This window comes from Abrus precatorius, unplaced genomic scaffold (genome assembly GCF_003935025.1).
Source record: "Abrus precatorius isolate BTA unplaced genomic scaffold, Abrus_2018 Scaffold11, whole genome shotgun sequence".
NCBI lineage: Eukaryota > Viridiplantae > Streptophyta > Magnoliopsida > Fabales > Fabaceae > Abrus > Abrus precatorius.
The window spans coordinates 29,714,494-29,741,021 of NW_020874303.1; the positions used below are offsets into that span (position 1 = coordinate 29,714,494).

The 26,528-nt window shown below is 32.4% G+C and overlaps 4 protein-coding genes across 13 annotated transcripts; 3 read left to right on the forward strand and 1 right to left on the reverse strand.

Annotated features, from left to right (window-relative positions):
- The first annotated feature begins 4,982 nt into the window (after window positions 1-4,982).
- On the forward strand, window positions 4,983-7,433 carry LOC113856024 (beta-galactosidase 7-like). Its single transcript, XM_027487646.1, has one exon. The coding sequence runs from the start codon at window positions 4,983-4,985 to the stop codon at window positions 7,431-7,433; it is 2,451 nt and encodes an 816-aa protein (XP_027343447.1).
- Window positions 7,434-9,704: 2,271 nt separating this feature from the next.
- On the forward strand, window positions 9,705-12,378 carry LOC113856623 (cytochrome c oxidase subunit 5b-2, mitochondrial-like). The gene is made up of 6 exons (XM_027488536.1): window positions 9,705-9,916; window positions 10,002-10,084; window positions 10,352-10,402; window positions 10,913-10,979; window positions 11,072-11,151; window positions 12,037-12,378. The coding sequence occupies exons 1-6, from the start codon at window positions 9,802-9,804 to the stop codon at window positions 12,094-12,096; spliced, it is 456 nt and encodes a 151-aa protein (XP_027344337.1). The 5' UTR covers window positions 9,705-9,801; the 3' UTR covers window positions 12,097-12,378.
- Window positions 12,379-18,491: 6,113 nt separating this feature from the next.
- Window positions 18,492-22,655, forward strand: LOC113856620 (acyl-protein thioesterase 2-like). 8 transcript variants are annotated; one of them, XM_027488531.1, is made up of 12 exons: window positions 18,522-18,568; window positions 18,651-18,712; window positions 18,895-19,055; window positions 19,247-19,332; window positions 19,639-19,753; window positions 20,795-20,831; window positions 20,934-21,003; window positions 21,115-21,219; window positions 21,494-21,644; window positions 21,841-21,923; window positions 22,060-22,153; window positions 22,245-22,622. In XM_027488531.1, the coding sequence occupies exons 4-12, from the start codon at window positions 19,302-19,304 to the stop codon at window positions 22,327-22,329; spliced, it is 771 nt and encodes a 256-aa protein (XP_027344332.1). In that variant the 5' UTR covers window positions 18,522-18,568; window positions 18,651-18,712; window positions 18,895-19,055; window positions 19,247-19,301; the 3' UTR covers window positions 22,330-22,622. The 8 variants fall into 8 exon arrangements, with proteins under 8 accessions (XP_027344330.1, XP_027344328.1, XP_027344332.1 ...); XM_027488528.1 differs by having other exon boundaries at window positions 18,555-18,568; window positions 18,895-19,135; window positions 22,245-22,612; XM_027488529.1 differs by lacking the exon at window positions 18,895-19,055 and having other exon boundaries at window positions 18,492-18,568; window positions 18,651-18,708; window positions 22,245-22,612.
- Window positions 22,656-22,774: 119 nt separating this feature from the next.
- Window positions 22,775-25,764, reverse strand: LOC113856621 (monothiol glutaredoxin-S15, mitochondrial-like). Of its 3 annotated transcripts, XM_027488535.1 has the most exons (7): window positions 25,547-25,764; window positions 24,675-24,806; window positions 24,447-24,546; window positions 23,794-23,860; window positions 23,604-23,682; window positions 23,437-23,520; window positions 23,125-23,165 (listed from the first exon to the last, which is right to left on the reverse strand). In XM_027488535.1, exons 1-6 carry the CDS (start codon window positions 25,607-25,609, stop codon window positions 23,473-23,475), a joined length of 489 nt encoding a protein of 162 aa, XP_027344336.1. In that variant the 5' UTR covers window positions 25,610-25,764; the 3' UTR covers window positions 23,125-23,165; window positions 23,437-23,472. The 3 variants fall into 3 exon arrangements, with proteins under 3 accessions (XP_027344335.1, XP_027344334.1, XP_027344336.1); XM_027488534.1 differs by having other exon boundaries at window positions 22,775-23,520; XM_027488533.1 differs by having other exon boundaries at window positions 22,844-23,682.
- Window positions 25,765-26,528: the final 764 nt, after the last annotated feature.

Here is a 26,528-nt window from a genome sequence, read left to right on the forward strand (position 1 = left end):
CCTGATGAAGAAGAAGAAACCAGTAGGCAAGAGAAAAAAGGATAAAAAATTAATGGAGGTCTTTATTTCACTCTTGATGATGTCTCTTCAAAATATTGAAGAAAGAGATTACTTGATTTTGAAGCTTGGTTAGACACCCAATTCATGAAGTTAGATGCAGATCCATACAAAGTCATTGAAGAATTCTGTTGCAGAATGATTGACACCTTGAAAGAATGGTATCACAACCTTGGCAGTGTCAAACAGAACCAGTTTCATCAACTGAGAAATACTCACCAAGTTCTTGGAGCTATACATCAAGAATTTGTGGGTGACATGGATCTCTATGACAAGAAAATCACGCAAAAATATTTTGAAATGAGATGTTGTTCATTAAAGAGAAGTGATTTAGAAAGACATTATAAAAGAATGGTAGAAATTTTCTATCTTCTTAATGGATACAATGATGTTAGTCTAAAAAACACTTATGTTGCTTCTCTTCCTCAAGAACTGCAGCCAGAGATTCACAAACTTATTACAGCTCAAGGACAAGACTTAACCAGTTTAAGCCTTAGCCAAATTCACCAGAAGACATTGGAATCTCTTGACAAATTATGCAGAATGCATCTATTCATCTCTGATGTGATGAATGAAAGATCAAAGTTTACTAAGGCCTGCAAGAAAAAATATCTTGAAATTGGATGTAAAGACAAGAAGTGTGTTTGTTCATCCAAGAAAAAAGGCAAAATAAAGAAGTTTTCAAAGAAGAAGAATAAGATAAAATACTTCAAGAAGAAAAACAAGAAGGGAAAAAGCAAAGGTACCAGATGTTTTATCTGCGAAAAAAAAGGACACTTTGCAAAAAAAAAATGTCCTAACAAAGATGCCAAAGCCCAAAACCTGATAAATTCATTAGACCCTGTTGAAGGGGACATTGAATCTGAATATTCTGAATAAGAAGAAGCAGACTAGGATACTATCTTTGCTATTCAAGAATCTTCTGATGATTCTTCAGATTTTTCAAGCAAAAAAGAAGAGTACATTCCTCTTTATTTTACTCAAGAAGTAAATAGTGTCCTTCAAACTCCGTCACAACCTTGTGCTGAGGTTCAAGTTCTTATCAACAAATATGCTACACCAATTAGAGCCATAACTTATATGGATACTGGAGCACAAAGAACCATGATGAATCCAGATATCCTTCCAAAAGAATGCTGGACTCAATATACAACCAGTTTTGTAGTAGCTGATGGAAAGGTCTTCAATACACACTTAATTTTCAAAATGCCCATTGAAATTAAGTTGTTTCCAGATTGCATTAGGAACTTATCTTCCCAATAAAGATATTCTGCTTGGAATGGATGCTTACTGCCTGACGGACAAACTTCAAATTCTTCCTAGAGGAATAAAATTCAAAAGAAGCTTTAAGCCCTACACAGATGTTTTAAAGCTTTATTTGCTTGAAGAAAGTCCAATAGAATATTCTGAAATCAAGGAAAAGTTAAAAACTCTATGTGTAGATGGTCATGAGAATTTTTCTCATCCCAATGCAATCTGGAATAATCCAGAATTTTTTATAAAGCTTCCTTTTAAGCTTAATGAAGACATCAATCCTACTAAAGCTACTCATCCTGGAATGAGTCCAAGTGATCTTCAGCTGGCTAGACAAGAATGCAATGAACTTCTTCATCAAGGATTGATCGAACCAACCAAATCTGAATGGGCATGCCAGACATTCTATGTTGAAAAAAGATCAGAAAAACTCAGAGGAAAGAAGAGGTTAGTAATTGATTACAAGCCTCTTAATCATTTTCTCAAAGATGATAAGTTTCCTACCCCAAAAACCTCATCTCTCCATACCCTTATCAAAGATACCATGATCTTTTCAAAGTTTGATTTAAAATCAGGATTTTGGCAACTTGGTGTTGATCCTTCTGATCGATACAAAACTGCTTTCTGTATACCGAATGCCCAGTATCAATGGAAAGTCCTTCCATTTGGTTTAAAAGTGGCACCTTTCTTATTTCAGAAAGCCATGACTAGAATCTTTGAACCTATTCTTGATGGTATACTCATCTACATAGATGATGTATTATTATTTTCAAAAGACACAGAGTCTTATAAAGCCATGTTGACAAGTTCTTTAATATTGCCAATACTTATGAGATTATGTTGTCAGAAAAAAAGATTCAATTAGCTCAAACCCAGATAGATTTTTTGCGAATGCATTTTTTTCAGGAAAATTATTAACCACAGCCTCACATTGTAGAAGAACTTCTGAATTTTCCTAATGAAAATTTCATAATCAAGCAAATCTAACAGTTTCTTGGAGTTCTGAATTATATTAGGGATTTTATTCCTAATGCTGCCAAATATACAAGCCCTTTGTCAAGATTACTTAGAAAAAATCCTCCACCATGGAGCAATGAACAGACTGAAGCTGTTCGACATCTTAAAAAGGTAGCTCAGAATCCTCCACCATTAAAGATTCCTAGAGATGAAAAAAGAATATTGCAAACAGATGCTAGTGATCATTATTGAGGAGCTGTTCTACTTGAGGAAATTGATGGGAAAAAGTCATATTGTGGTCATGCCAGTGGACAATTCAAAGAATCTGAGAAGCATTATCATACTACTTACAAAGAAGCCTTAGCAGTCAAAAATGGTATCCAAAAATTTGACTTTTATCTTAGAGGTCATAATTTTGAAGTTCAAATGGATAATTCTGCTTTTTCTGCCCTGCTTGATTTCAAAAACAAAATGCCACCTGATCCTCAGGTTCTCAGACTAAAAAATTGGTTCTGCAGGTATGATTTTACTGTTAAACATATTAAAGGAGAAAAAAATGTTGTCCCTAATCTTTTGTCCAGACCAAAAAAGCCTATTGCCATTGTCACCTCTTTAAACACATATCCACTAATCTTCCCCCTCAATATTGCTGAAGCCAGTACCAACACTGGTCACAATCCTCTTCCAATATTTCCTCCTGACATGAGAAATGATGGGGTTATTACAGTAGAATACATTAAAGATTTTGCCAGAAACCATATGTTCCACTATCTAGCTCTTTCTCTCCACAATCATGGCGCTAAACCTAAACCTTCATGGTTTCATCCTAATGCACCATATCTAAATATCTTTACTTTATTAATGAATTTTCCCTTGATTGAAGAAGATGTGTGGTATCTTTGGTGTGTTACTCTTTTATTCCATTATCACATAGTCTTTCCCACATATAGTATGTTTGAGTTTCTTAGTGATCCTCGAAACCATTTAACCCTGTTATGGAAGTTTCTAACTTGGTATCAACCCATTCATAACTGGAAAAAGGATGTCTAATCTGAAATGGAAAGACTCAGCATATGGAAAGAAATTAATCTGCCTCCAACTGAAGTTCCTAAGCATGTAACGGTGGTAATTATTCATAGGCCTTATTTTGAACATCCACTCTGAAAATTACTCTACACTCAGAACCAAGTCAAAGTTTGGAGTACATATCAGAGTCTGAGAGAAATATCTGAACCAGATAGACCACCTCATAACCAGGCAGATTTAAATATTCATCTTCATGTTGAGAATGGAGCTCAAGAAGAAATGCTCAAGGTCAAATCCACATGCTCTAAGTTAAAAGCCATGGACATAATTTGCCCTTCAGATACTGATAATCCAACCATGTGGGACAAAATTCAACAAGTAAGTCCATCAGTAATTTGTTCCAGTATTACTTTTAGAAATTGGAAAACAATTAGCCATGTCATAATTAAAGATGAAGAGTCATCACATACTGACACATTGATGGACTCATAAGATCCATATGATTCTGTCAGCTTCAGCACTGATGATGATCCCAACATGTCACCAAGTCACGAGCCTATCTTCAAGGATTGAAAAAATCTCTGTTAAAGACACTTTATTACATAAAGTGTCTTTATGAAATATGTTTTTTGTGTGAGTCAGATGTACTTAAAGTTTTTTTCTTTGTATGCTTGTCAAAAGCTACTTTGTAAAAGGTTGGAATCTTATCCAAACCTGTCTGATGTAATAATTTTGTCCGCTGTCTATCCTCTATATAAGGAGGAATCCTTGCCATTTGAAGGTAGACCGAACAAAAATAAAACTTGTGTGTTTTCATATATCATAAGTTGTTTCTAAGTTTCTCTCTCTGAAAGCTTTGTTTATAATGACTATCCTCTAGTTCCTGACTAGAAAGAAGTATGCTCTGCACTTGTCATTTTAATGGATCCTGTGCATCAGAAAATTTATAGGTGAAAGATCCTGTTACTACGGTCCTCTTTATTATAATTCAGAAAGAATGACTAGCATTAATATAAGAAAAATGCATATGGATTTGTTTCAAAGTATTAGAAAGTACTGTTAGTTTCTTTGTGGGTTATGATATAAGGGGCTCCCGGCCAGTATGTTGCTTCTCTTCCTCAAGAACTGCAGTCAGAGATTCACAAACTTATTATAGCTCAATTCTTCTTCATTAGGTGAATCATAAAAGAATCATCTTTGATTACTGGATTGTGCTGTATTAAAAAAAAAAAAGAAACACTACCAATATATCTCATAAATATTATATCTCACACCTTAACATAGCAAGAAATATACATCGTCACTCACACAAACTTTGCTTTTTATAGGCATCCTAAAGTAACAACTAACAACAAAACTAATAAGATTGAAGATAATGTAAACGGTAAATAATAAGAAAATAAAGATTTTAACAAATTTAAAATGCAACTGTTGGTGCAGATTGTATTTCTAAAAATAGGTGGATATATAATTAAAGAAGTTAAAAATATATGGTCTATGCTTGCACTTTTCTTGTCTATTTTAACGGGTTTTCCTTCTAAAATAAACCCAATTAGTTACCTCAATTCGAGGGATGAACTATTTTGAGCGACTAATGTTCTTATAAAAGCCCACACTTTCGTTTTTTTCAATAGGAGAACAACAAAGATTGAAAAATCACATCTCTATGTATATAAATAAATTTTATAATGGATTTTACTTTCTGGGTTAGGATTCTCTTGTTGAGCAATTTTCTCGCGACGTTATGCCTTGCCACGGAGGTGTCATATGATGCACGTTCTCTAATTATTAATGGAGAGAGGCGCATTATTTTTTCCGGTGCAGTTCATTATCCACGAAGCACGGCGGAGATGTGGCCTGACATCATTCAAAAGGCCAAGGATGGAGGTCTTGATGCCATTGAAAGTTATGTATTCTGGGACCGTCATGAACCTGTTCGACGTGAATATGATTTTTCAGGAAATTTGGATTTCATCAAATTTTTCCAATTAGTCCAAGAAGCTGGTTTGTATGCCATTATAAGGATTGGTCCTTATGTTTGTGCGGAATGGAACTATGGTGGCTTCCCTCTCTGGCTACACAATATGCCAGGGATTGAATTGAGAACCAATAACGCAATTTACAAAAATGAAATGCAAGTTTTCACAACAAAGATTGTGAACATGCTCAAAGAAGCAAAGCTGTTTGCATCACAAGGAGGACCGATTATTCTTGCTCAAATTGAAAATGAATATGGAAACATCATGTCAGGTTATGGAGATGCTGGGAAGACATACATTAATTGGTGTGCTCAGATGGCTTTGGCACAAAATATTGGTGTTCCATGGATCATGTGTCAGCAAGGTGATGCTCCCCAACCTATGATCAATACTTGTAACGGATACTATTGTGATCAATTTGAACCCAATAACCCGAAAAGTCCCAAATTTTTCACTGAGAACTGGATTGGATGGTTCCAAAAATGGGGTGAAAGGGTCCCCCACAGAAGTGCTGAAGATTCAGCTTTCTCAGTTGCACGGTTTTTCCAAAATGGTGGAGTACTCAATAACTACTACATGTACCATGGAGGAACCAACTTTGGTCGCACAGCAGGAGGTCCATACATCACAACATCTTACGAGTATGATGCCCCTATTGATGAGTATGGCAATTTGAATCAACCCAAGTGGGGACATCTTAAGGATCTTCATGCAGCGATAAAATTAGGAGAAAAGATCCTCACCAACGGAACAAGAACTGACAAGGATTTTGGCAATCAAGTCACACTGACAACATATAAGAATGCAAGTGGGGCAAGATTTTGTTTTTTGAGCAATGCAAACGAGAACCAAGATGCAAATGTTGACTTACAACAAGATGGTAAATACTCTGTCCCTGCTTGGTCTGTTTCCATTCTTGATGGTTGCAACAAAGAAGTTTTCAACACCGCAACGGTTAATAGTCAAACCTCAATAATGGTGAAAAAGAGTGATGATGCTTCTCCTAAGCTCACATGGGCATGGCTCCAAGAGAAAAAGAAAGACACCATGCATGGAAAGGGTACTCTTCAAGCAAACCTGCTTCTTGAGCAGAAGGAAACAACTATGGATGTGAGTGACTACTTGTGGTACATGACTAGTGTCAATATCAGTGACACTTCCATTTGGAGCAATGCAACTCTTCACGTGGACACTATGGGCCATACCCTTCATGCTTATGTTAATGGAAGGCGTGTAGGATACCAATTTAGCCAATGGGGAGGCAAATTAACATACGAGAAACAAGTTCCTATAAAGGAGGGATCAAACATCATAACTTTGCTTAGTGCCACCGTTGGGCTTCCAAATTATGGAGCAGGGTTTGACAAGATAAAAACCGGTATAGCAGGTGGTCCTGTTCAATTAATTGGAAAGAACAATGTGACTATGGATTTGACAACTAACCTTTGGTCTTACAAAGTTGGTTTGAACGGTGAAACAAGGCGTTTATATGATCCACAACCACGCCCTGGTGTATTGTGGCGCACTAGTTCATCTCCTATTGGGAAGCCCATGACTTGGTATAAGGCAGAGTTCAAAGCTCCTTTGGGAACAAACCCTGTGGTTGTGGACTTGCAAGGCATGGGAAAAGGTCAAGCTTGGGTGAATGGGCAAAGCATTGGTCGATATTGGTCTTCTTGGACTTCACCTACCAATGGATGTAGTGACACTTGTGACTACCGTGGAAAATACGAACCAGCCAAGTGCAACACTAATTGTGGCAACCCATCACAAAGGTGGTACCATGTTCCAAGGTCCTTCCTCAACAATGACAAAAACACGTTGGTTTTATTTGAAGAAATAGGTGGAAATCCTCAAAATGTTTCCTTCCAAACAGTGACGACAGGAACCATTTGTGCTAATGTTGTTGAAGGGGCAGAATTAGAACTATCATGCCAAGGTGACCAAGTAATCTCTCAAATCGTATTTGCTAACTTTGGAAACCCACAAGGCAAGTGCGGTTCTTTCCAGAAAGGGTCTTGGGAAGCTACTGATAGCCAATCCGTGGTTGAAGCTGCATGCATAGGAAAAAATAGTTGTGGATTTACAGTAACAAAAGAAGCATTTGGTGTACCTGCTGGTGACGAGGTGGGTAGACTAGCTGTGCAAGCAACTTGTTGAATCAATATCTAATATATACTGAGAAAATGAGACACTCCGTGAAATCAATTGTACTTTGGATTAATGGCTCCGTTGTAAGATTTGCTCAATATTAAATCAATATGTTCTCCTTTTTTATACTGTTGATGTTGATCCTTTCTAATCCATTTTTAAGGCTGCTTTTGTCATCCATGTTGTTACACTTAGAGGCATGTTTGTTTATGTTTTAGTTTTTAACTTTTAAAAATATATTTTAAATAACTATTTTTAAGAAAAAAATAAAAATAATTATTTTTAAGATAAAAAATAAAAAAATATTATTTGATAATTTTATTTTAAAAACAAATTTTAAAAATTAAAAAAATGTATTTAGTTTTATTTACTTTTTTATTTAGTATTTTAAATTAAATGAATATATGTATATATATATATATATATATATATTTAATTTTAATATTTTTTATTTTCTTAAATATATTTTGTATATTTAAAATAAAATATTAAATTAAAAAATATTAAAATATTAAAATCTAATTAATATAGAGTTGAAAAATATTCTTACTTAGAAGTAATATTTGCAATTTATACAGAATTTAATAAATGATGATTAATTTTAAAATTTAAATAATTTTTAATAAATAAATTTAAATAGTATGAATGTGTAATGTTACAGAGAAAACAAGTGAATACCATTGATACATTAGAACAAGTGAACACATATGTTAAAAATATTTTTAGTTGGAAAAAGAAATGAAAAAACAAAAACCAAAATATCTTAATTTTTTTTTAGTTTTAAAAACTAAAAATGAAAAAAATATTTTTAAAAATTTAGGTTGACAAACAAGATATTATTATTATTATTATTTAATAACAATTTTTTTTTTTGAAAAAATAAACATGCTCTAAAACTCCACATTTACTTTTACTCGTTTCTTTTGTGCTTCTATATTTTCTTACTTTACTAATTTATTTGAAATTTTTTTATAAATAAGTCGATATTTAGCCACTATCAAAACATTTTCTCGATCAATTAAACAAGACTTTTCACCCTTGAAAGTATCAAATTGTAAACATGCTGCTAATTGCTCATTCTATATATTTTATTAATACATATTTACTATAATAAATTAATCAAGAAAAATAATATCTATAAAATTTTAAAAGTTTCATAAATTACCACAAAATTGAAAATAAAATAAAAAATATACGAAATAGTAGTTTAATAAAATACTTTTTTTTTTACAAGTTTCTTTTGTTTTCTTATTTTTTTCATTTTTCATTTTTTTTCTTTTCTATCTAACCAAAGAATATCATTAACCAACTCTTTCATCCTTCGATAGTCAACAAGTCTTAATTACCCATCCTCATCCTATTTAGACTATCAGCAGATCTTTACTATAAATTTATACAGGGTTTGTCTATCCTTTTTTTTATTAGATTAATGTAATTCACAATAAAAAAAATTATTCAGTTTAATTCAATTCTATTGCTAGATCATTTAGAATATATTTTGTGGCCTAAGATTAAGTTTACTCGTACATTTTAATTGATTCTTGAAATATAACGTGTCACTAAATTTTCTAAAATAAAACATACTGCAATAGCTTATACATTAATCTGTTTGATAAAATTTTATAAACTTTACTGTATCATTATTATATATAGCAACAATATTTTTATTTATTTATATTTATATTATATTTTAAGAATATTTATTTTATATAAAAAAATATTATCTCGTGTGTATAGCATGGGTAACTTATCAGACCCAAAAAAATTCGTTCTACTAGTTTCGTCTAAATCAAAATCGAGACATGAAATCATTGTAGACTCTTGAGCTAAATTGAGATAAGAATAATGTTTGATGAGTATGCACACAGCACTTCATCTAAACGTAGGGGAAATGATTTATGCATTCACCATTAATGCATTTCATTCCATAAAGTAACGGGAAGGAAGTATAAGAGTTAAATTATGATCTAACATTGATCTTAACACAAATGAAAAATATAAAATTATATTTTATAAACATAAACATATGTTTTTTTTTTTTACTTCCATTTATTACATATATTTTAAAATTGTTTATAAAATAGCACGTAACATCTATTTTTTTTCTTATTATTTATTTTATTAAGTTTTAGAATGAAAATCTTAATTTAAATTTGATAAAATCACTTGTCACGCGAATAATGAGGTTTGAATAGCGAAATGTTAGAGTGGCACGTGGCAGAGGGTCCTGGTTGCGCTTTGAAAGAGCATGGGGTGCATCATTTGGATTGTTGAGAAATATTAACACTGTTTGTGCTGTGGAACGAAAGAAAGGGCATTCTCTTGCATTTGAACACAGCGACGGCACCTTCACATTAGATCCAAACCACACCAAACGATGTTGCGGAGACTCTTCTCTCCTTCTCACCTCAGATCCCTACCCACCGCACTCTCTCCTTCTCTTCCCCGATTCGCCGCTCCTCTCCTCACGCGCCACGTCACTGCCCAATCAGGTACTATCTCTTTCTCCGATTGCACGATTCGCATTTAGATTCGATTCGATTCGATACGATTCAGTTTTCGTTATTGTTACTGCAGGTTCTTCTATCAGAAAGAGAGTTGAGGATGTAGTGCCAATTGCTACTGGCCACGAGCGTGAGGAGATTCAGGCTGAGCTTGAGGTATTCTCTTTCCTTCATTTGTTTTCGGATCATGTTCTATCTTATACTTTTCCTTTTAAATCGGAGTGATGCTGTTGTTAATTAATGTCAATTGAATTTATTTATCCTCATTTCTCTAACATATGAAAACTATGGATTGGAAATTTTAAGAAATTCCTTTGCGTTTGATGCCCAAATTTTTCAATGTTAGTTTGCTGATCATTTTCGCAGGTGCTTTTTGGTGTTTTATGGGCGTTTCTAATTTTTTTTTTGTTTATTTTTGTTTAGGGAAGGGATATTCTTGAAATAAACCATCCCATTGGTCCTTTCGGCACAAAGGTTAGTGTCATTACTTTGTTCGTATATATATAATTACGTGTATGCAAACGTTTGACTCTGTATATTCGTGTCATGAGTGTTGCAGCTGCTTCCGTTTGTGTGTCGATAAGTCGGTGTATATGAGCAAATCTCATGTGTTTGTGCGTAGATAGATAGTAGTGGTTAATCTGTTCTTAAAAGTAGGCTAATATGAATATCTTAAGTGCCTATAAATGACACTCATTCTCAGTTTGATCCCTGACTTCACTGTGGTAAAAACGAGATTTTGTTGTTTAACCTATTCATTTGCAAATTCTTGAAAGCAGAAAACAATTTGAAAACAAAGATGATATTTCTGTGATTATTAGTGAAACCATATCAATTGAGAAGGAAAACATAGAATAGATCATAAACCACCTTGACTTTCTGTTTTTCACTTTGCATTTTGTTATCAGGGTTAAATATTGTTTTTTTCTCGCTTAATCCCTATGTTTGATGTATGTCTTCTTTGTTGTTTGTTTTGGTTGATAGGAAGCACCTGCTGTTGTTAAATCTTACTTTGACAGAAGGATAGTTGGATGCCCAGGATGTGAAGGTGGTAAGTGTTGCTTGTCTTTTTTCTTTTTATGAATTTGTGTTCAATCCTTTTAATTGTGTTATTTTATGAGTGTGATTTTTTTTTCCCTGCAGAGGATGAGCATGATGTTGTCTGGTTTTGGTTGGAGAAAGGCAAGCAGATTGAATGTCCAGTGTGCTCACAGTATTTTGTGGTAAGTTGTGGTTGAGAATTAGTTAGAATTTTATTGTTACCACTGGCAAGATAGATTTGTGGTTAAATGTCAAGATACGTAAGTATGTAGATTGAAAATAATCTGCTTGTTTGCTTGTTATGGATTGCTAAGGTTGATGCTGCTACTATAAGATTTGTGTTTTGACATGCTTTGGGCCCCTTTCCAATTTTCTTATCTGAATCCCCTGATAAATTAGTGTATAATTATCTGACAATTAATTGCCTGGTTTTTGCAGCAATCGCTAGCTGCTGTTTAATTTGTATATGTGATTCGTACTTTAGCAATAATTTACATTCTAAATAAATGAATGTGGAAGTGACACGTCAATTTTTTGCAATTTTTTTAAAAAGTTGTTTGGCATCGATTAACATTTGAGGCCGTTTTATAAGTCCCAGTCGTCAATCTGGTTTTAACTTTGAACCTCAAAAATAAGTGGTAAGCCAGAAAATTAGCCTTTTGGCTCGAGGTGCAATACCCTAGCATGGACTTAATTTGATTTGAAATTAAATTTCGATTCATCTTGAACCGAAAATACTACGGTATTTTGATTTGTTATCGTGTTGTCATCACTCACCAACGCTTCTATGTAATATCTAAGCTTGTGTTATGTTTGATTTAGAGGAATCATGGGGTGCATGCCTATATTAGAACACTAATGGTGGTTTATGGAACCATAGTTCCTCTACAGGGAGAATGTATAGCCACTCTTTATTTATATGGTTCCGAAGTTAATCTAGCGCACCGTGTTCACTGCTTCTGCATACAGCCTAAATAAACAAATTATAATCTTGTGCATAATAAATGACTGTTTTGAATGGGTGCTTTACTGCTCATTGGAACTAATTATTTGGTTTTTCTTTACAGCTGGATGTGGTCGGACCCGGCGGTGATCCTTATGGACATGGCGATCACGATCACCATTGATTGCATCCGCCAATTTTCATTCAGAATAAAATTTGCAGAGATAGAGACATTTTCACCTTTCAAATCACGAGACCTTGTTTTGTTCGGTTCTGATTGGTCTCTATACTTGCGGTTTTGCAACTTTAGAGATAGAAAGTTTCTGTGATTATTTGAACAGATCTGCTCATTTGATTGAGCTATCAAATCCTGTTAGAATTTTTTTATTGCTCTGCCAAATAATATATAGCAACCCTGATTCTTTAACAATGCTTGAAAAACCTATGCATATACTTGAGCACCCAAACCACGAAAGGGGCCACAATTTTAAGGTTAAAATAAAAATTTAGTCCCTAATCTTGATCTTATTTTTTTATTTTAGCCCTTATATAAAAAATTCTCGCTGTGCAAAAGAAATAAATAAACTCTATATTCTAGTTTCCACGTACTTTTACGAAATAGTCCTTACTGTGGGTTGCAGTTATCATGGTATTATATTCACTTTATAAATTTGACAATATTCTGCTTTAATTTTTATACAAAAAAAATTTACGCAATAATTTGTCTTGTGAGAAAACTTTTACGTTTTAGTCTTTACATTTAATTTTTTTAATACTACTATAACTGTGGAAAGTATTTATAATTTTTTTATGTGGAGGTTAAAATGTAGAACTTTTTAATGTAAAGATTAAATTAAAAACATTAATCAATTGTAACAAAAGAAATTAATTTAACTAAAATATATTTGAATTGAAGGGCTTTTTTTTCTGTCAAAGAAGGGCTTTTTTTGTCTTGATATTTTTCAAGTGGTTCATAGACAGTGAAACTGGTCCATCGGCCCAAAATTCAAATGTTAGCCCAAAGATTGAACAGGACGGTTTTGATCGACAGGTTTTGATAACATCTAACTGAAGGAAGAAAAAAAAAGGGATTCTCGACCATGACATGGTTTGTTTTGATTTTTCTTTTTTTTTTATTCATACTGAAATATAAATGAGAAAATGCATATAACAAAAAAAAAATTTGAAAAATATTTCTTATATAAAAGAGATATTCGAGTAAAGGGCACCAAACTCACCTGTTGCCAAAGGGAACAGAGGAAACGAAAGAAAAAGGTCGCACTGACAAAATACTGAAATGACAATGAAATATTCTTAGGAAGTTGTATCCGAAATGCTTTTGTCCTTTTGTGAGCCCTTGAAATGGCAAGGTAGCATTCCCAAGTAATAAATTCTAAATCAAGAAATTAGAATCAGAACAGAATAGATTCAAAGCCTCACTCACATCCCCATCTTACCAATTATGAAAAGGAAATAATTGTCACTTCTTTTCAAATTAGAATTATAAGGATAAACAAATGAAACATAGAAATGAAGGAAATTTTGGACACATTGCTTTACCAACCATTATTCTTCCTTTTGGATCATTTTCTTCTTGAAGATGTTTTACTTTACTGCTACCTTTTTCTCTATATTAAGTCAGAATCAATCTCACTTTGCATGCTTATGAAAGTGAATTCCATTACGTTTGAGGAGATCAGGTTACCAAGATATCTCTTTAACAACAAACATCCCTCTATGGACGTTGTGGGATTCAATAATATTATTTACTTCATTCGTGTTGCTATTATTAACACTAGCAGAGAACCAAGAATTTCGATGTCTAGTATGAATCAGGAAACGAAAGAAAGTGGAAAATGAAAACAAAATCGGAATAAAATAACTTTTTTAGCTTTACAGTATATTATAGTGTGTGGCTCATGAAATACTCAAGAAATCCCTTTTAAAAAAGTATACATATATTATTGCTGTAACAGTTAGCACTATGATTTTCAATACCACCCAAAAAGTATTATGATCGATATTTTTAAGAATTTAATACTATAACGATGTATTGCTCTTCAGTAATGATGTCTGCAGATTTTTTAATGTTTAATTGTGATGCGTCTTGATTAATAAAGAAATAAACAGCTCTCTGAGATATATCATAAATATAAATAAAATGCTTACTATTATAGTTTATATAGAAAATCACTTAAAACTTTAAAGATAAATACATAAAAAGATCAATTTCTATTTACACCGCATTCTAATATATTAAAGCTAATAATAATTTTAAGGATGCTTTAAAATTAATTATTATTATTTTGGCTGAAACATAAATAGTATATTAAAATACTTCTTTGTGATATCTACTTATTTTAAAATTATTACATTATAATTGTCTTGATAAGACTTGGATACTATCATCAATATATATTAATTTTAAAATAAAAATAGAATTATGAAATAAAAAAGAGAATATGTGATTGTGATAAAGAGAAAAATTAATCATATAAAATAATTTTAGAATCAAACAAAATCTGTTTTTAGTAAAGATATTAAATAATTAATAAAAAAATAACATGATTGTTTTTAAAATAAAATTATAGAATGATGAAATCAAAAATATTATGATGTTGATACGAAAAAAAAAAATATTAGCATGATAGCATACATATAAGATTAATAAATATTAAACACAAAATAGCCCATGCATTGTAAAAGTAAGAAAACTAACTATTTGGTAGTAGTAATAATAATATGAATTAAAATTAATAATTTAATAAAACAGAAAAAATTTCCATTATGTGGCTATATTATTTTTTCTCAATAAACTAAAAGCATGCAGATCTAACTTATTAAAATTAAGGATATTAATTAAGAGAGAATATACATATTTTTAAATTTAATAAATATAGAATTGAAAGAAAAGAAAAAAAAACCAATGTTGGTTCTAACTTTTAATGCATACGTTATTTTTTACTTGGTTACTAAATCAAAGTTTTTATGCTAGCGTTGTTTTTAAAGAATTAACAAAATACTTCTAATTATTTATTTTCAGTCAAATAAATAAATAAATTAGCGTATAAACTATTGTCAACACATATTAAAGCTAAATAATTGATATAATAATTTTTATTATTCCGTCATCATGAACTAGAGGGAAAAAGTATAACCGCCAACATAATTTAATTAAATTTGTAAATATTCACGTAAGATAATCCAAAAGCATAACATTTAATGATTATCCGAAGACCAAACATGAAGTGCAATATATCAATGTGGCTTATCATTTGTATTTGACTTTTAATGATGAGATCAAAGTTGCTTTTCACTTTTTAAACATGTTTTGTCTTGTAATTATAATGGTCCACCCTAACATCGAACCAAAATTTGAAAAATTCATAGCAATCAAAACCTTCTTTTGTAACTGAAATAATAATTGGACAGATACACTTTTATTAAAAGAAGATGTTTTATTTGCAAGGGAAGTGGCTAAATAATTTGTCTTTCTCCATGCTATTCAAGTATTTCAAAAGATTTTTTTTTTTCATGTTTCTTTAAAGGATAAAACTCCAAAAGAAGAAACTTCAGAACTTAAAAATCAAAACAATCATTTTATTCTTTTAATAATTAGTATGTTGTTCCATATTTTAATTTTTTAAATTGATAATATCAAATATTATCAATCATTTATGAAATAATTAATAAAATAAATTTCATATTATTATCACTTTATATTCACATAATTTTTTATTCACCCCTAATATATGGTAATATACAATGTAACATTGTGCACCCTTCATTCCAAGTGTCATGTCAAAGAAGAATGCTAGAATTATTATTGGGATGGTACACCGAATTAATGGATTCAATATTTGTGAATGCAAACGAAGATAAATACCTAAAATTATTCTCCATCTTAAATGCAGGAAAGGCGTGCTGCTGGGTGTGCTTTCAGCAATTTTTTAGTTAAATGTTTTTTAAGGACGATGGAATCATTATTAAATCATGGATAATTGTAACTTCTTTTTTTAAATATAATTGTATATACAAAGTTAACAATGCGAAAAAAAATAGATATCTATTTTAATACAATGAGTGTAGAAAAATTAACACCTTATCCCATCAACTTAAATTTGGTTTCAATATAAAAAATCCTTATTTATTCTAATATAAACGAAATAAATTCACAATATGAATGCTTGCTTAGTTTTGTAATTTTTAAAATCTTTTTCTTCTTAATACATAACATTACCTATCTTATCAATCATTTTTCTTCTTTTTTCTATCTAGCTTTTGGTGCATGCACGTGATCAAGAGAGTGTCCATGAAGCATTTTCCATTGTTTAACTTATCATCATCCACTTATAAGCCCTTCCTTTTAAATGAAGAAAAAGTTAAGCTAGAAACAGCATGTTGTGGTTCACAAATGTCTAATCAATAGATGAGCACTCTCTTGGCCTAGATGATAAGTTAATTAGTACCAAAAGCTTAATGTTGATGTCAAAATTAAAGTCCCTAATTAAGGGATTTTCAATTTGAGGAGGTATTAGCCGGCACAAGCTTAATGTTGGGATTGAATCTCACTCACTACTTTACACCCATGAACTTGAAACTTAGTGAGAGTGCATTAGTGTGTATTCCTAAACTAGTTTATTGTGTTAACGTGTGTAAATATATAACTTTTTCTTGAAGCAAAGGAATATTTTGCTGGGTGTGCATGCCAGCTTATGGCGAATGAGAGTTGTAAAATATTTGAAAATGGTCATACGCGAGTTGCACTATAATTTTCAGATTTTGAAGTTTACACACTTTTTTCAATTGGGTACTCAAAAATGTTCCCTTTACTGTAAAGCTTTGCCTATTTCAGCCGCCTAATTTGCAAGATCACACCCACCATACAGTACTTTAATCTCCAATAACAAGATAGTGCCAACAGCATATCTTGTCTCATCATAAACAAACGCTCCTATTTGTACCTTTGTATTATTATTGCGGTTTTTTGTTGTTGTTATTGTTATTATTATTATTATTTAAGTTTTGGAGTTATTCTCTCTCTGAATTGAGTGTGGGGCTGGTAAGAAGTTGACGAAAATAAAAAGTTGATCTAAATTCTCCTTAGATGAGGGAAAATCTACTAATTTTTGACCCTGGAGGGATATTAGATGCTCAATCATTAACAGCAACCAATTAGCATTTGCCATGTCACAACTTATTTGCAGTTTAAGTCAACCAGTTTAATATTGATGCTCTTTTGTTGTGCTAACGCTGTCTTATATGCAACCAATCTTATTGATATTTAACGTATTTTAATGCAATGCATATCTCCTAAGATTTTCTTTCTTCAACTTCCAAAAACTTTCCCTTCTAAACTTGATTAATTTTTTATGCATTTTGATTTTGTGGTGTTTCGATACTCTTTTAAGTAAAAAAATATTGCAGTACTTTTTAAAACAGCAAATTATGACAAAATATAAAATTTTAAAAAGGATAGTAACTTTTTTCTTTTTTTCATAAAGGAAGTATACCCCATTAATTTTTATATTTGGATTTATCTAATCAAGAGGTTCAAAAGTGCTGAAGTTCAAATGGAATCTCATTTATTCGAAAAACTTATCTTATTTAAACAGACAAATTTAAAACCATGGGGGTTAAAAGAAACATAAAAGGAACTGTTAACAGTGTCTACAGTGTGTTGAGTGAGAAATATTTGCATTCACCTTTTCTAAAGTGGGGACGTGTCCATGTTGCAGAGGATAATTCACTTAATAATTCTACCTTGACAAGAAATCAAAAAGGTTGAAAGGTTTGTTACACTAACAAGGTGAAGAGTACTTGCATTGCATATCATGAGAGTTTGACATTAGACAAAAGAAATTGGTTCATGAATTACATTCCAATTTGAATTGTTCAAGTTAGTCCATAGTCTCCATCAATGCAAGCATAGAAAAATGGTGCAAAACTATAAACGGGTTAGTGGATAGAGGGAAGGACAGGTAGCATTTGAAGATATCAAAGTAAGCTGCATTTTATAGGGGAGCAGACATAGTGGTGCACAATGAATGTACTCATTGACCTATACATAGTGATAGTGGCTCTACCTCTGTATACCCCAATTAATCTTGTTGAGTCTGGGATATATGCCAACTCCACCTTTCACTTTGCAATAAATTACATTTTTGCTGTTACTGTGAGAATCAAAGCTGCAAATATCTGCACAACTTGGAGAGAAATAAAATTATAAACCAATAAAGAAGTTGGCCAGTGGGATATATTCAAGTTGGAGTCCACTAAGGCCCTTTCTAACTGACAAAACTAAAGATACACAGAAATCTGCTAATAGTTTATCACATTCAGATTTTATAAACAATGGGCTTATGTCTGTTATGTTTCTTGAGATTCCTTTTGGGGAAGATCATTTTCTTCTAAATAATTTGGCTCTCTGCTAAGTAAATGAAGATTTTAGGACCTTATTTTTTCTCATTATGCGTTAGTTAAAGAGTTCTGTTATTACTATTGTCATTATTATTATTATTTGTGGCTATACTTCAGAGAAGGTCTAGACTTTGGACTTATGCTGTTTCTCATGTGTATAAACAAATAAAACTTTTCTTCAAGTGGGGTATGAGCAACCAAGTTTAGTGGCAAGCAAGAAAACAAAAAAGAGGAAGGTTAGAATGAAAAGCTTACATGCTTTTTCTTGTCAATTCTAATATGAAATCCAGGTTACTGAGCTTAATTGTGAATCCGTAGGGGACTAGAAAGGAGGGGAAAATACCAAGAAGCTCCGGTTGCTTTTTCATGTGCAATTGTTGGTGATTTCCCATTTTTTCTTGAGTTACTTTACGTATTTGAGTAGGCAATAAATTGAAAGAAAAAAAAAAAACTTTAGTTTGAGGTTAATGGGTATCCATCAATCATGTAGAAATTCATAAACAAATGATTGTGAAAAGATATTTTCTTTTTACAAACTTAGGTTATTCTTTCTTGTTTTCAGTAATATTCTTCAGTGGTTGTTGTGGTTTGCTTTATTTTCGGGCCACTTCCTACAAGCATAGATTCTCTCTATGCGAGAGTCCAGAGCCCTCTCTCCTAGCTGTGCGGCTTAGGAATGGATGATTGTGCTCTGCTCTGCTTTGATTCTCTTTGCTCATAAAGGTTTCATGCTTTTGTCTTTGTCTTTACCTCTCCTTTTCATGGATACCCTTCTAGGCGGTTGCAGGAGCAGTCTATAGCCGGTGCACCCACTATACATACATGGCAATGCATATTCACACGTTTTATTCTAACTCCACCATACCCTACTGGGTATAAAGGGGCATCACCATCCTGCATTTTCTTCATTGCAGAACCTCTTCATAGTCATTGCAGTAGAAGATTTAAACACCTTTCTCTAGCAGCAAAATGAGTCATGCACATTCTCATATGGGCTCTGGTTTGTTCTTTTGCTCCATTTTATAGTCCTTTATCCTTTCTTGCACCTTGCATGAATTTTAGTTTGTAGATTGCTGTCACTCATTTATAGGAGCTTTTCCTTTCCATTTATTTGTTGTGTAAACCATTTGGTAAGTCATATTTGTAATCTTTTCCTCTGTTTTCCTTTAGCTTCCTGCATTATTTAACTTCAATGCATGCTATTCTCAGTTCATTTAAAGGATTATCATTATTTTGTCATCATCGGTCAGTTATCTCTGAACTTGGTATGTCATTAAGTAGTAAGGCTTATCCCTTACAATTGCAGGTAGTAGAACTGCTCGAAGAGCTTTTGAGTTTGGGAAGACCCATGTAGTGAGGCCCAAAGGGAAACACCAAGCCACTATAGTATGGCTGCATGGTCTTGGTGATAATGGTTTGAGGTATGAATGTCATCTTCTCAATATTATTATGTGCCATAACTATTATAAGTTGTCCATTTTCCTACTGGTCCTATATTTACTTTTTCTTTGTGAATCCTTCATTTCCTTTTTCCTTTGTACCTCATCTAACCTTTTAATGTTTTCTAATTGTTACCTTTTTCTTTCCCCAACCTCTCCTTTTGCTTTTCTTTTTTTGCTTTTTGATGGGAACAGTATACAGTGGAGGTATCATATATGTAGACATGGGAATGGATCCTCTTATGTTGAATTTTCACACAATCTTGTTACGTGAAAACTGTGTCTACCACTCTTCATAGACATTAAATAAGTGGGTCATAATTGATATTTGTGAATATTATGAAGAGAGAGATGACAAAATTTTCACGTGACATGGTTGTTAAAATTTAACATGATAAGATTCACTCATGTAGACATTTTTATGGACACCCCCCACAAAGAAAAGAAAAAAAATTCTTCCACGGTCAACTTTCTGCAAAAATGTTTAGTTAGGGAGATGGAGGAGTTTACACCCTGGATCTAGGTTTTACTTCTTTCCAATCCAAAAAGTTTGTCCTATTCTTGTTCTTTTGTGTCTTGCCTCATACTTTTGCTTCAAGTACACAATCCGTAAATGAAGTTGGGTTTTCCTGATGTTGAATGTTTTCAGCGTCAAACTTCCTTATGCTTGGAATAAATTCTGTTGAAGAAAGTTGTGATTTTAATTCTTGGAAATCTGAATTGGAAGAGTATATACTAAATTCTCAATTTGGGGACCACACGCTCACTTGTTTCTCTACCAAATGAACAGCTAGACATGACTTTAGACAGAAGAAAATATAATATTGAATAAAAGCTGGTACATTCTAGTAATGTTCTTTATTGTGTTTAGTGTGGTCACAAAAAATACCATGAGCATTTCAATGCATGGCTTTAGTACTTTATTCTAGAAGATTTTATCTAGGAAATTAGTGGTTCCTAATTGATGCCATATTTACTGGCCGGGGACATGCTAATCTGACGTTGAGCTTTGTTTTGTTGCAGCTCATCTCAGCTCCTGGAATCCCTTCCACTTCCAAATGTGAGAATATTTATTCTTTTAATCAGTTTGAAATTAAATTAACTTGCTTTCCTAAGCTAATATTCTCACTCCATAACTAAGATAAATTTGGTGTTTATGCAGATAAAATGGATTTGCCCAACTGCTCCTACCCGTCCTGTGGCCATACTTGGTGGTTTTCCCTGCACTGCATGTAATATCGTCTTTTTTCCTTCAACTCTTTTTTAGTTAATTCAGCACTGTGTAAGCTAAAACTTATAGTAAAAAAAATTGAAGTCTAACTAGCTAATTGAATGTTAATCAGGGTTTGATGTGGGAGAACTTTCAGAAGATGGTCCTGATGATTGGGAGGGTTTGGATGCCTCAGCAGCACACATTGCAAACTTGTTGTCAACAGAGCCAGCTGATGGTACTTTTAAGGCTAAACAACAATAAATTTACAATTAGACCTCAAAAATTTGCAATTTGACAAGGTCCCCTTTATATAATTTCTATATTAGAATGAGTATTTCTTCATCAATGACCCTCATTCAAGGGGGAAAAAAGGATCAAACTCCAATTTATTACCGTATACATTCATTTATAACTATGGGTGAATCTGTCTCCTTTAAACATATCTAATTTGAGTATATATGTAATTGATATCTTGAAGATTCATTTTGTTGAAAAATTGATTGTGACAGTGAAAGTTGGTATTGGAGGCTTCAGCATGGGTGCAGCAATAGCCCTATACTCTGCAACATGTTTTGCCATGGGAAGGTATGGAAATGGCATCCCATACCCACTCAACTTAAGAACAGTGGTTGGACTAAGTGGTTGGCTTCCCGGATCAAGGTATATTACAAGATTATTTGTTTTACAGACATTGCATTTATGTTGATAATAAGATTGGTCATTCTGCTGAAAGTCTCAAACACGAGGCTTAGTTGATATATTGTTTGTAGCAACAACATCCATCGTTTATTGAAAAGTCCATAATGGTGCATGTAATCATGTACTGATTTCACATGGTTGACACTGCTATTTGTAGGAGCTTAAGGAACAAGATAGAAGTGTCGCATGAAGCAAGAAGGCGAGCAGCTTCATTACCAATTTTGCTTTGCCATGGAATCAGTATGTTGTATCTATAAATCTGATATGCTGATGTCCTTATTCCTCTTTGATGGAGAGGCATGATTATAAATTAAATACTATTTTATTGCATAGGATTCTAGCGTGCCTTATGTTAAATTGAAGCTTCATTTTGTAGGTGATGATGTAGTCCTGTGCAAATATGGAGAAAAATCTGCTCAATCCTTATGTTCAGCAGGGTTTCGATATGTTGCATTCAAATCCTATGACGGGTAGCTTATTTATTTGGTCGATAACATCCCACTAATAGATCACAGATCAGTTAAAGCAACTGCCTCACTTTTGTGTTTGTCGTGTGTGCAGGCTTGGTCATTATACAGTTCCTAGAGAGATGGATGAAGTTTGCACCTGGCTCAGTTCAAGGCTAGGGCTTGAGGGATCCTCATAAATGACATAACTAGTATCAGTCCCCGTAGAAGGTATATGGAACAATAATTGGGAAGGTGGGGTGTTGCATATGCACAAATAGGTAGATCATGGACAGGTTCATGGGTATATATAAAAAATAGGAGAATTAATTTTCTGGGTCTCTTTTTGTCATGTTCCTCAGCAATAAAGATATGTGTTTTCTAAGTATTTCGCTTATTGTATTATTGTAGAACCTAGCGAGTGAATTAGTTGTACTATTGAAGAGATTTTAGTCTTTATTATTGTAACAAAGCCTGGAACTTGGCATCCTTATTTCTCAATTTCGAGGAAGATTTTTATTATTTTTAAGCAAACACCGTAATTATTACCCATAGCATCACGTACAAAGATAAAAGGCTAAGGTTGAAAAAAATAGTTACAAATAGTTTGCTCAAGAAATAAACCAGTTTGCCTCTTCTACTGTTCTTGAATACTTATCAAATGTTTTATTTATTTAGAAAAAAAACACATGAAATCATCAACAGTCAAATAGTCCAAACGAAATAACATAACCAAAGCAAAACTGTTGTTGGGGCTACAAGCTTAGATTACAATTTTGACTCGCATCATCATAACGTCATCAAATAAAGAGCGAACGAGTTGAATTAGTTAGGATGAGATACAAATCACGTCATGAATATTGAATAGGATAGTTACTTAAGTTCCTCTGCATGTGGCAGGTTGCGAGTGAAATGTAGAATGAAAGAAAGAGGAGAGGACTAGAGAGGTTCAGCAGCCTTTGTTAAGGAAGGTTCCATATATTCTGCCATCTTCCATCCTTTGTTTTGTATTTGCCGTGAGCGAGAATGATGATCCCTATCTTTTAACAAAGAAAATACATAGGTTTCTACCATATTATTCCAATTTCATCTGAATAAAAAGTTAGGTCTCGACTCCTATTTCATATACAACATCTCAACATTAAACCAAGTTACACACAAATTAAGGGAATACCTTAACACACAATTCTTTATTTATCAAAATTAACTCCGTACTATCCAGAAAACCCGAAATAAAGAAGTCACGAATGTCATCTTTCAACAACGGAAACAGATTACATCAAATACGTTTGTCTAAACTACCTCACTCTCTTAAATATCATCATCTCACTTGTCCCTTCCCTTTACTGCTTGGACGTAATATCTTTAAGCTTTTCCTTCAATTCACCCGTCTACATCATGTAAAATATTAATAAACACGAGTTCAAAATAACAAGTTAAAAAAGAGATCAAAACTCTGGAAAAGGGAATTAACCTGATGCATATTAAGAATAATATCTGATCCACCAACAAACTCCCCCTTAATGAAAACTTGTGGAAATGTTGGCCAATTACTGCAGAGAAAGAACATGACAGAACAGTAGGACATCAGAAAGTATATTCGCCTGCAATAGAGCATTAGTCTGGTGAAACAAGAGTAATAAAACCAGAAAGAATGGACTTACCTGAAAGCTTTTACCGCACTTTTCAGTTCAGCATCCTCCAAAATGTTTCTAGCACTTAAAGGAACATCTGCAACACCAACGTATAATGATGATTCCAACTAATAGAATTGTCACCCAGTAAAGTGAGTTCATATTTCAATGTATGTAATAAATTCCTTTAGACTATAGGTAAAATAAAATAAAAAATATACATCCATTAGAAAAGCTCATTAAAGCATGGTATATAATCTGAGCATAGGCATTAATATAGGTCATCAAAATTATGTTTCAGGTCAACAGCGATTGACTACTCTTTCTTCTGGCTTCTTTCATTGTTCTCATTAAAAATTATGTCACTGCCCCTTTTTGTTGGTGAAGATAAACTGAAATGGCAAGGCCAAAAAGTCTAATGATTCCATCCAACATAATAAAACCAGAGAACATGAGATTACAGAAACACGGTAGCCAGAATGAAGTGAGCTACTTTCAGCAAACTAATCACCATAGTGTTTAATAGAAATGTAATCCCATATCAGTCCTGAGTCTACACTTATAATTATGGGTGTGCAAATTTTCGAACACGGGGAAAAGCAACATTTCTACCATGAACAGACAAGTTCAGAAAATATAATTTCTTGAATAGCTAAGGATGCAGGAGAAAATTATTGACTTACCGTAGTGTTTTAACACTCTAACTGCAAGAGAACTAAATCCACACTGTGGAAAATCAGGTACACCTTTCATATAAATCATAACAGGATTATCCTTGACATCCTGCGCACATTGACCAAAGTAAACAGCAGCTCAATTTCTAGTAACAGACTACTTATATTATTGAAACAAGACATAATTGATATATTTTCTTCATGTATGAGATTCAATTCAATTGATAAGCAATTTACCTGCTCAACAACATCGGCTAAAGAAATATTTGAATTCTCAATTTTATTAGCTGGCTTGAAGTCATCATGGGTATCAGGATCATTTGACACCTTAGTGAAATATCTCATTCCATAATAAGAGGAGCTGGTTACCTGTGAACGCATTAAAGGAAGACCAATACCATTACAAAAGGAAAGCGTAACTTGCAATTTGAGGAACAAATATTCTGGTCCATCAATTATGGAATTAATTCATAAAGGAGAACAATGCAATATGATGGCCAACCTCTCCAAAATTGCAGGTAAATAGTAATTCCAAACTAAACTCAGTTAGTGAGCAGATAAATTTTTATTATTTAATTTTTTTATTAAGTAAGACCCGGCATTCTATTCAATTGAAAATCATAACATGAATAAAAATTATACGAAAACATGGATGACACAAGAATAAGATTTCAATAAATAAATAAAACAGTTTTCTAAATTCCCATACTTTAATAGGAAATAACAAGACAATATGTTTGGATTGATGGAAGGGGATGGAATGAGATCTTGTTCCATTGTTCAACCTAGAATGAAACTTGATGGAATGCATTCTATTCCATTCCATCCAATCCCTCTATTTTTTATCCGAATAATAGAATGGTAACCTAATTCTATTCTATTCCATCCCATTCCATTCTACTTCACACAGCATTAGATATCCAAACATAGCCTAACTATTTCACGATTTAACTGAAACAAGGGCAGAAAGAAACGAAGTCGCAAGGTAGGAAGGGGGAAACGAAAAATCAAAGGATGCCCATAAAAGATAAGTGCAGAAAGCATGCAACTTTATATAAGAGAAAGAAAGTTATAGGAAATGGAAGAGTAGGGTTTGTTTTGGGTTTTACAGGTTTGGTGAAAGAACGAGCTGCGATTCCCTTGAGAAGGATGCTTGACAACGATGTCGCCATGTGAATAATCCCTTCCTTTCTATCAACTATGTGAAAGTAAAGGTAGCAAGCAACACCGCTTCAGAACGCACACAACTCTCAAAACTAGCTTTCAGGTTTTGGATTGATCGATTCTCAGAGGAAATCTTGTTCCAACTTTCCTGCAATAAATTTGTTTCTATTCACTAAATTATATTATCACTTTTTAGTTTTTAAATTAATTTTATTTAATCTAATATTTGTTACTAATAATAAAAATATTTATTTTAAATTTATAAACCTAAAATTAACAATACAATAAGTCTTTAAAGTTTATGTAATAATATAATAAAAATCTTTACTAATATACTTTAAAATATACTAAAATAATAAAACATGTTTTAATAATAAAATGTGCTCCATTGTGTTTTCATGTATTCAACATAATTATTGAAAATTTAAATATATCTCAAAACACAGTTAATTAATTAAGCATATTTATAGTTATAAGAATAGATCATATAAACTTGTAATTGTAACTGTAATCTTAAGCCGTAAATCTTTGTTATTGCATTGTTTTAAACTTGTTACATTGTATTAAATGCTTTTAACTTTTTAAACTCAAAACATGCTCTTGTAGGTGTCACGGATTTGTCTAACATATTAAACATCTTGTTTCAATATAAAATACAATTATTTAATAAATTTATTCAAATATTGTTTATTTTTACCTAATCCCATTTTTAGAATGCATGTGAAATGAAACATTTAGTAATTAAAATAAATTATAAATATCGTCTGTCAATCATTAACTTCTATTTTAAAACCACAACTTTTTCCAACATTTAGCAGTTTAGTTAATTTAATTTAATCATTTACGTACAAAATAAATTAAAGTACAACTTTATAAATAATATATTCTTATATTAAGGTTTGTTTTTTTCTTAAAATGAAAAATATT

What these genes read in the sequence shown, in the direction of transcription:
- LOC113856024 (XM_027487646.1), top strand. Translation starts at nt 4,983, where the DNA reads ATGGATTTTACTTTCTGGGTTAGGATTCTCTTGTTGAGCAATTTTCTC.
- LOC113856623 (XM_027488536.1), top strand. Translation starts at nt 9,802, where the DNA reads ATGTTGCGGAGACTCTTCTCTCCTTCTCACCTCAGATCCCTACCCACC. An exon ending in TTGGTCCTTTCGGCACAAAG is followed by an intron (nt 10,403 to 10,912) that starts GTTAGTGTCATT and finishes TTTGGTTGATAG; the next exon opens with GAAGCACCTGCTGTTGTTAA. An exon ending in ATGCCCAGGATGTGAAGGTG is followed by an intron (nt 10,980 to 11,071) that starts GTAAGTGTTGCT and finishes TTTTCCCTGCAG; the next exon opens with AGGATGAGCATGATGTTGTC.
- LOC113856620 (XM_027488529.1), top strand. Translation starts at nt 19,302, where the DNA reads ATGAGTCATGCACATTCTCATATGGGCTCTG. An exon ending in CTTGGTGATAATGGTTTGAG is followed by an intron (nt 19,754 to 20,794) that starts GTATGAATGTCA and finishes GTTTTGTTGCAG; the next exon opens with CTCATCTCAGCTCCTGGAAT. An exon ending in AATCCCTTCCACTTCCAAAT is followed by an intron (nt 20,832 to 20,933) that starts GTGAGAATATTT and finishes GTGTTTATGCAG; the next exon opens with ATAAAATGGATTTGCCCAAC.
- LOC113856621 (XM_027488533.1), bottom strand. Translation starts at nt 25,609, where the DNA reads ATGGCGACATCGTTGTCAAGCATCCTTCTCAAGGGAATCGCAGCTCGT. An exon ending in TAGCCGATGTTGTTGAGCAG is followed by an intron (nt 24,547 to 24,674) that starts GTAAATTGCTTA and finishes CAATGTGCGCAG; the next exon opens with GATGTCAAGGATAATCCTGT. An exon ending in TAGAGTGTTAAAACACTACG is followed by an intron (nt 23,861 to 24,446) that starts GTAAGTCAATAA and finishes TTGGTGTTGCAG; the next exon opens with ATGTTCCTTTAAGTGCTAGA.